Source organism: Balaenoptera ricei, chromosome 4, assembly GCF_028023285.1.
Source record: "Balaenoptera ricei isolate mBalRic1 chromosome 4, mBalRic1.hap2, whole genome shotgun sequence".
NCBI classification, from domain to species: Eukaryota; Metazoa; Chordata; class Mammalia; order Artiodactyla; family Balaenopteridae; genus Balaenoptera; species Balaenoptera ricei.
Window position 1 is genome coordinate 159,048,808 of NC_082642.1, and position 8,669 is coordinate 159,057,476.

At 56.8% G+C, this 8,669-nt stretch overlaps 1 protein-coding gene across 5 annotated transcripts in view; it reads right to left on the bottom strand.

The window, feature by feature from the left end:
- Window positions 1-8,330, bottom strand: part of CBS (cystathionine beta-synthase) — a 31,485-nt gene extending 23,155 nt beyond the window's left edge. Inside the window, exons 1-3 of one of the 5 annotated variants that reach the window (XM_059921665.1) lie at window positions 8,308-8,330; window positions 3,414-3,630; window positions 94-200 (exon numbers count right to left, since the gene is read on the bottom strand). In XM_059921665.1, coding sequence (XP_059777648.1) covers window positions 94-200; window positions 3,414-3,622 — 316 coding nt within the window. In that variant the 5' untranslated portion in view covers window positions 3,623-3,630; window positions 8,308-8,330. The other 4 variants (XM_059921662.1, XM_059921661.1, XM_059921663.1 and 1 more) reach the window with 4 other exon arrangements.
- Between the last annotated feature and the right edge of the window lie 339 nt (window positions 8,331-8,669).

The window sequence follows — 8,669 nt, forward strand, 5'->3', positions numbered from 1 at the left end:
ACCTCACCTGATGGGGTCCAACACCCCTCCCCCAGGGTCTGAGGGCCCACCCGCACCCCAGGCCTGCGAGCCGCGCAGGAAGCCGGTACTCACGGAGCTCACACTTCAGGCCGAAGTTCCTCCCGATCTTGTTGACCCTCACCATCGGGGTATCCCCAATTTTCTTCAGGATGTCTGGCAAGATTTTGGGAGATTTTGCCCTAAAACAGAGGAGTCCACGATTACTCAGAGAAACAAAATGGTACCAGCCTTGGCAGTCCAGCACATTCTTTTAAATAAATCAAGAAGTAAATCAAAGAACTGCCTTTCATGAGGATCTGGGTGGCAATTACACAAATCTACATTTGGTAAAAGGTCACACACGTGCACGGGCAAGTACACCTCAAAACCTATGAAAATGAATGCAATTTAGTGAACAGCTGCAACATTTCCGGGGTTTGAAAACGCACTGTGGTAACAGACGGTATCAGTGGGCAGCTGGGCGAACGTCCCCACGACCTCTCTGTATGATTTTTGCAACTTCATTTGAGTGTTATTTCCAAATAAAAAAGTTAAAACAAACAAACACTGACTTCAAAACAACATCATGTCCTGGTCCACCTTTTTAGGTACTTTTTTTTTTTTTTTGGCATACGGGATCAAACCCATGCCCCCTGCATTGGAAGGCGGAGTCATAGCCACTGGACCACCAGGGAAGTCCTGATCTTTTTAGGTTTTTGATCTTCAATTCACCTCCTCTCTTAGCACCTGCCTCCTGGGATACCTCCCTTCCTTTTCTTCGATGAAAAAACTGGTGGGGACCCCTGGACAGAGACCCCCTCAGACAGTCTGGCCACCGGGCAGTGACAGTGACTGCAAAGAGCCTACCCAGGCACCTGGCATCACTCAGAGCGTCTGGCACAGGTGGCAGGAAGCCTGATACTCAGACCAAAGAACAAAGGCCTCTGGCTGGTCATCTCTTGTCCTTGGGGCTAAGGTCAGGCGAATTCCCAGGTGGGCCTCCAGGCTCAGAACGGGATTTGCTTCTCATTGGCCAACTGTCCCCCTTCACATTTGAGTGACTGGCCCCCTCCCAGTGGTTCTTCCAGCTGAGAAGCCGGTGACAGGGGACAGGAAGGTGTGGGACAGCCCAGCCGCTGCTCAGCTGTGTGCACGCCGTGATGCCTGCGTTTCCTGAGGCCCCCACGATGTTGCCTCCATCCTCATCCTCAGGGACCAACTATTCATCCCGGAATATGCAAAACTGACGTGAGCTCCAAGAAACTCAATGGCTTCCTACACCTTGGATTTCTCAGGCGCCATCCCCACGGCTCTCACGCTTGCGTGAGCCGCGGTCCCCACTGCAGGGACCCATTAACCATGTAGATTCCTCTCCTCTCCCAAGTTGGTGAGCCAGCTCCCCAGGAATGCTGCCTTCCGCCCCGGGGCCCAGACAGGCAGCAACATGGCCTAGCTGGAGCCCAACTGCACCCTCCAAGGTGACACGGACGCCCCGAGCCACCCCAGAGGCAGGCTTGGCCAAGAGAGGTGCGGAAGTCGGGGTGAGGGGAGAGCCCGGGCGGGGGCAAAGGGCTCCTGACCCCAGACTTGGAGGGAGACCAAGCTCTAGGGGCGACCTCGGGGTTGACTTATTAACTAGTTAAAGCCAAGGCAGGAGGGGTAAACACCTGGGAAGGACCGGAGGGCGGCTGAGTCATCCACCCCCAGCAGAGGTTGCAGCGGCCTGAGAAGGGGGAGGCCCAGCCCGCCCCCCGCCCCCGGGCAGGGGATGGTGGGCCAGCGGAGAACTCAGGGTTCCTGACCCAGTACCAGGCCCTGGGGGGCCAGAAAGTCACCTGGGAAGCTTGCCTGAGGTGATCGGGGCCGGGGCCTGGGGAGGGAATTTAACACCTTATCTCAGCTGCTTTCCCTGTGACAGCCCAGGAGGCTTCTGGGAGCAGAGCCCTATAGCCCCCTGGAATAACCTGAAAGCCCTGGCTGTGCTTCCCCTCCGCAGCCCCTCCCCTCCCTCTGCTGCTCCCACTCTGTTCCTCATTCTAAGCCCACCCTGCCTGGGAACCGTCTGGAACCCCTTCTCCAGATACCCACAGGGCTGGCACCTCCTGCCCATCCAGGTACCGGCTCTGAGGTCTCCCCAGGCCGCCTGGCCACGTCACCTGTCTCATCAGCCCTGTGCTCTCACCACCGGGATCGCCTAGGCTGCCTTGTCCCGGGACCCGGGTCCAGTGTCCTGACAGCGGGGGAGCCCCGGAGCCTCAGGCCCAAGCCCAGCTCCTCAGAACCTGAACTGGGACAAGCAGTTTCAGGATGGGACAGCAACCCCGCCAGGGCGTTTTAGGAGGGTTAGGCCACCACGTGAAGTGCACGTGTGATGCCAGGTTGCAGCCTGGATGGGATGGTGTCCCAGCCACCCCAGGCCCAGTGAGAAGCTCACAGAGCCATTTCAACCCCTGCTCTGCTTTGTTCTGGAAGCAGGGGCTCATGCCCTATGGCCGGCGGCCAACTTGGCCTCCTGAGCTCCCACAATCGAGGTATGTTTAACGCTGGGAGCTTCTGGGTTTGTAAATGTTACTTCGGTCCATTGGCCCCAGTGAGGAGCGCACCCCCTCCCCCTCCCCAGTTCTGAATCGGAAATCAATAATCATAAACGTTGGTACAGCAGTGTATGAGGAATAAGAACCGAACATCCAAAAGGCATGTTCTTCTGACTCATTTGCTGTACTTCTGGGAGATAACGCTAAGGAAATAAAGATAATCCTAAGATTCAGTGAACTCAGTTTGAGTTTCATGACGGGTCAGGGATTGTTCCCTTTTTTTTTTTCTTTTTTTTCCTTTCCCACTGATTGATCTCCTGCACCTAGAACAGGGCACAAATGTAGTAGGTGCTGTGACTAAATGAATTGCATTTTCCACTGCAGTTATTCATAATGAGATCATTGCAGACACATGAATACCCAAGAGAGGGCTTAAAGTCGTGGTTTATTCATCCAACAGCCTCAGTCCAACCACAAAGACCCCACTACAGAAAAATATTTCACGGCCTGGAGTTAAGCAGAGAAGGGCAGGCATGGTCCTAATAACAAGAGTGTGCACACGGACGGATCTGGATCAGAAACCTCCCCCCTACCTGTCACTCAGAGCGTGGGACCTGGGCACATCCCTTTATTTATTGAGCATCTGCTCTTGGGAGGCACTGAACTAGGTGCTGCGTTACAGCACAAACAAGCCTTGGCCTCTCTGAGCCTTGGGGGACTCAGCTATAAAATACCTCCCACCCCAGCTCACCATCCATCCAGAGTGACTGCAAGGGAAGGTGGGGATGGGGTGGTGGTTCACACCCCAGGTCCATATGGCTACCTGGCTTCAGGTAACAAACTCTCCCCCCCCACCTTATGATCATAAAGGGGACTCACAGAGCAGTGTGGTGATGTGGAGAGTTGGTGGCAGGCCTGCCCAGCTGCCAGGAGCACCTGCTCGGGGCATCGGGACGGATCCACAGGACCTCCTTGTCCTCCTTGTCTTCCGGAGGCTCCTTTTCCAGGCTCCCTTTCCCCAGGTGTGCCCCTGAGAGGTGGGGGCACCCTGCAGACCTCTCTTCTGCTTGGGGTGTCTCAGAAGGCATGGTGGGATCTGTCAAAGGCAAGGGGAAGAGATGCCGTCAGTTCGGTCCGTTTCCAAACACCTGCAGGAGAGCCTGCTTCTCTGTTGCCTGTCCTGGGAATCCTGCTCGCCCAGCCCCCTCTGGGTGTGGAGCTCCATTCACTCAAGTAGCTTGGCAGGAAAAGTCATAACTATGCAGGCAGCAGCTGCTGTGGACAACATCTGGACAGTTTCTCAAAGGGTTAAGCATACAACTACCGTGTGACCCAGCAATTCCACCCCTACGCATATAGCCAAAAAAAATGGAAACATACAGTATTTGCCCACCGCATTCATAAACCGCAATAGCAAAAACCTGGAAACAAACCAAGTGTCCATCAGCGGATGAATGGATAAACAAAATGTGGTTTACCCATACAGTGGAATAGTATTTGGCCATGAAAAAAGAATGAAGTTTTAAAATCTTCTCAACATGTGAGCGCATGCACACACACACAGACACACACACATGGCAACTATGTAGAGGGGATGAATGTTATTCATCTTGATAGCTTGATTGTGGTGTCTTTTCATAATGTATACATAAATCAAAACATCAAGTTGTACACCTTAAATATATATACAACTTTTATACATCAAAGATATCTCAATAAAGTTGTTTTAAAAAGACTACATTTAGGGACTCCCCTGGTGGTTCACGGGTTAAGACTCTGTGCTTCCAACGCAGGGGGCCCAGGTTCGATACCTGGTCAGGGAACTAGATCCCGCATTCCACAATGAAGATCCTGCATGTTGCAACTAAGACCCGGAGCAGCCAAATAAATAAATATATATATTTTAAAAGACTACATTTACATGATGGAAATAATAAGAGGAAGATGAAGATGATAATAAATATATTTTTACCCTAAAAAAAAAGGAATGAAACATTCTGCTAAGTCAAATAAGCCAGAGCAAGAAGAATATTGCATGACTCTACCTATATGAGGTACCTAGAATAGGCAAATCAGAGAGACATGAAGCGGAATAGAGATTCCCAAGAGCAGGGGGAGGGGAGTCACTGTTTAATGGGTACACAGTTACGATGAAAAAGTTTGGGGTACAGATAATAGTGATGGTTGCACAACATTGTGAATGTGTGTATTGCTACTGAATTTTACACTTATGAATGGTTAAAATAAACAGTATATTACGTGTATTTTATCAAATTTTAAAAATCTCATGGAACCTTAAAATAGATGACAAAAAAAAAAGAAAGAAAAGAAAGGAAAGAAAGAAAGAAAGAAAGAGAGAAAGAAAGAAAGGAAAGGGAATGGGCACACTCAAAGAAGAGGCTGCAGCCCTGCCCGGCTCCTTCTGGTGACAGTGAGCAGACGCCCACCTCTCATCTTCAGAAACCAGGACTGAACTCAGCCGCTCGGCTGCCTCCCTGCGATCTCCCACACTGAACAGAGGACCTGTCCACGGCCGGAGCAGAGCCGTCACTCACCAGGCTGATGACCGAACACTCAACACGGCTCCAACTCCGTAAGGAGCAGTGAAAACTAAATGGAATGAGGTCTCCTGGATGGAATCCCAGAACAGAAAAGGGTATTGGGGGAAACTAAGGAAATCTGAATAAGTAGGGACTTTAGTTAACCATAATGTTCATTAACTGTAAAAATCGTTAAGATGGTAATAACAGGGGGAACGGTGTGTGAGGGGGGAGGTACGTGAGAACTCTGCTCTCTTCTCAATTTTTCTGCAAATCTAAAGCTCCCCCCCGCCCCCACCAAGTCTCTGGAGCCCTGTGGGTTTGGAAGGTCCCTGCGAGGAGCTCAAGGTAGGGGATGTGGCTCGGGGTGACCTCTGAGTGCAGCCCTCACCACTCCTCCGGGAAGCTGGAGGGACCCCAGCCCCCAGCCTTGCTCCTCTGCTCCCCAGGACATTTCGGAAGGCAGTTTGCTGTGAAAAGGTCGGGTGGCCCAAGCGGAACTGGGCTGAAGGTGCAAAGGGCCCCTCACTTGGAGGTGCACATGGAGGCTCGTGGACCCGCTGGATTTCTCCTCGGGAGCGGCCCCATCCGGGTACCGCCGCCATCAGCAAGGGCAGAGGCCGCCCCAGCTGGTTCCCTGTCTCCCAGCGCAGGGCCAGGTGCAGACCAGCACCCAGCAGGTCGCCCCAGATGCCCAGGCAGGAGCCTGCGCGCAAGGGAAGCGGAGACCCACCCCCACCCTTGGCAATCACATCCGTTTCAAATCCACGAGGCCCGCGGCACACGGCTTTCCGGGAGAAACCAGCCTCCCAGCCGATCTGCCCCCAAACGTGCCTAGAGCAGAGGTTCCTTCAAGTCTTTGGATCAGCAAGTACTTTTTCAGGCTCTCAGTTCCCCTCGTGAAACCACGCAGGGACGTCCCGCGTCCTTCTTCCACCTTTCAAAAAGCCCCCGAGGTAAGCGGAACACTGCCTTCGCTCCGCGGTGCGCCCGCGGTAGGTGGTTCTTCCGTCGTGCAGAAGCGCCCCTGTCGTAGACCTCTCTCCGCATCAGAGGCCGACAGGCCGGCAGCCCCCTGGCCAGGACACCCCGCAGACCGGCCCGGCAGACGCAGGCAGCCCTGCGCCTCCTATGTGGCGACTTGCCTCGCCTGTAGCGACCTCCCGAAAGGTAAGGGGCTGCTGGGAACTCAAATCGAGACCGACAGAGTCTCCGTAGAACCCACAGGCACTCGGCGGGACCCTCGCTGGGCGACCCGGGTTCGAACCCGCGGATTCAGTCCAGCGCAGCCCGTCTCAGCTCCCGGCGGGCACAGCGCCCCGCGGGCACAGCGCCCCGCGCGCCGACGCACGTGCGCGCTGGGAAGGCGGGCTCCCCTGGCGCGGTCCTGCTGGCTCCTGCCGCACCTCAAACCACAAGACCCTCCTGGGGTCACGCCCCCCGCCCCCCCCCCAGCACCCTGCACGCGCGCAACACTCGGCCCAAGGGGGCCAGTTAGGGCCAAGGGTGCGGAAGGTAGTAAACTCCCGTTTCAAAGGGAGTCTTTTCAGGCGGGAAATTGAGACCCTACAGAGGATCTGGAGACCGCCCGGTCACCCGGCCTTTAGGAGGGGCTTTTGGGGATACCGTCTGGGATAAACACCCCCAGGTAACCCCTGGGAGGCTAAGTTTTGCGCTCCCGCTCCTTCCCCACTACCCCTCCCCGTTCTCCAGCTCAGCCATCCGCCTTGCCTAGGGCTCGAAGTCGGGGTCTCAGGGCACCCTCCCCCATCCCCTTAGTACGTGCTGGAGGCAGGGCCCTGTTTGCCCTGCGCGCCCGGCGCTCCCTCCCCTCGCGGGCAGCCACCTCCCGTGCAGCCTACGCAACTACATCAATATTTTACACCCCGCCCCCCCCCCCCCCCCCACTCCACAGAACTGGCAGAAAAGAGCAATTTTCGAGACAACCATTTCCCATCCAAATTGCAGCGAAAAATCAATGATGGCACCATTAGAGCGCATCTTCCAAAAGTCTCAGCTCGACGCCCTCCGGCTCGCGCCCCCTGCCGTCCCCTCCGCAGCCGCAGGAGTTGGAGTGGAGGCCCTGGGCCACGTGGGCGCGGAACCCCCAGCTTCAGGACAGTCTGGACTCGCGATAAGGGGAGGGTCCGGGACGCGGGGGGCGCGGGACCAGCTCCGCGGCTGGCAGATGTAGATGATGCAACGCCGGCCCAGCGGTTGACGAGGCGGGGACCCCGACCCAGACCCCGGCCAGATCCCTCCGCCTAGGGGTGGGGCGAGTCTCGGTCCGGCAAGTGCTCACCTGGACCGAGACCGGGAAAAAGCGGCGGGCTGGGCGCGTCCGGGAGCGGCGAGCGGTGACCCGGAAAGCGCAACCCCGGGGCTGGGTGGCACCCCGGGGACCGGGCGGCCAGAGTGGAAGGAAGGCGATTGGCCGAGAGGAGGGGGCGGGGGCCGGCTTCCGGCCAATCCCGAGTTGCGGATCGCGGGGACCACCTCTCTCGTACCCGCCTCTCGCCACGCCCACCCCGCCACGCCCCCATCCCTCCCCCACTGCCGCACCTTGGGTCAAGACCCCACCCCCATCACCTACTCTCTTTTGACGCAGCCGTGGGCCGGTGGCCTCTGTCCCCTCTTCTCCCCTCACTCCCGGGACCCCCGCACGCTCCGCCTACCCCTACCCTCTCCCCACGCCCCGCCCCGGGACCCCAACCAGAACCGCGCATCCAGGGGTGTGCGAATACTCTGTATCCAATGTCCCGATTCTGTTTTACTTGGGTAAATCCTTGCTCTGCGGGAGTGTAATAAATAAATATTGACTGGTGAGTTTAAAACGTGCGGTCTGGAGAGAGGAAGGACTTGGAAGGCCCTGAGGATAAGCCTCAGCACGCATCCCGCCTGCTGGGTCCCCTCACGCAGGCCCCGGTCCCGCGACCACCGGACACGGTTCTGTCTGGTCGCGGGACCCCAGGGGGCTGAAAGCTGCGGGCGGGCCCAGCGCGCAGACAGTAGGCGCTCTGCACCTGGGCTTCGGATCCACCCCGGCGGGTTTGTCCCGACTTATTTCCTGCCCCTCACGGTCCAAGGGCCCAGCATACACAGTGCTTCGCCGGCCGAGGCCCGCTGTCTGCCCAGCCCGGTGACCGCTCCCATCAGGGAGGGAACCTGAGCGCACGTGGACATGGCCAGAAGCCACAAAGCCGCTGCGAGCCGGGCTGCCGGCAGGCTCTCACCAGTCACGGGCGCCGAAGGCTGACGGCCAGGACGGCCCTGGCCGCTGGGAAGGCCACCGCTAATAACAATATTCCAGACTGGGTGCTCTCGACTTTTAAAGAGCCTGGCTGCCTCTTGAGGTTCCCGAGCTGAATGGAGAATCCCTGACCCTTGAGTTTCTCCTGCACTGCAGTGACTAAGTGAAAGGCGGAGCCGCCAGGCTTGGGCAGACATACAGGATGGAGTTACTTGGCCCAGCACCCAGCTGTTTCGTGCGCTGGCCACGTGCCCGCATTGCTGCCAGCACTGCGTGGGAAACAGAGGAAGCTCAGACAAAAGCTCTGCGCCTGTGGGGCTGCTGTTCTAGGGGAGGGGGCTCAAC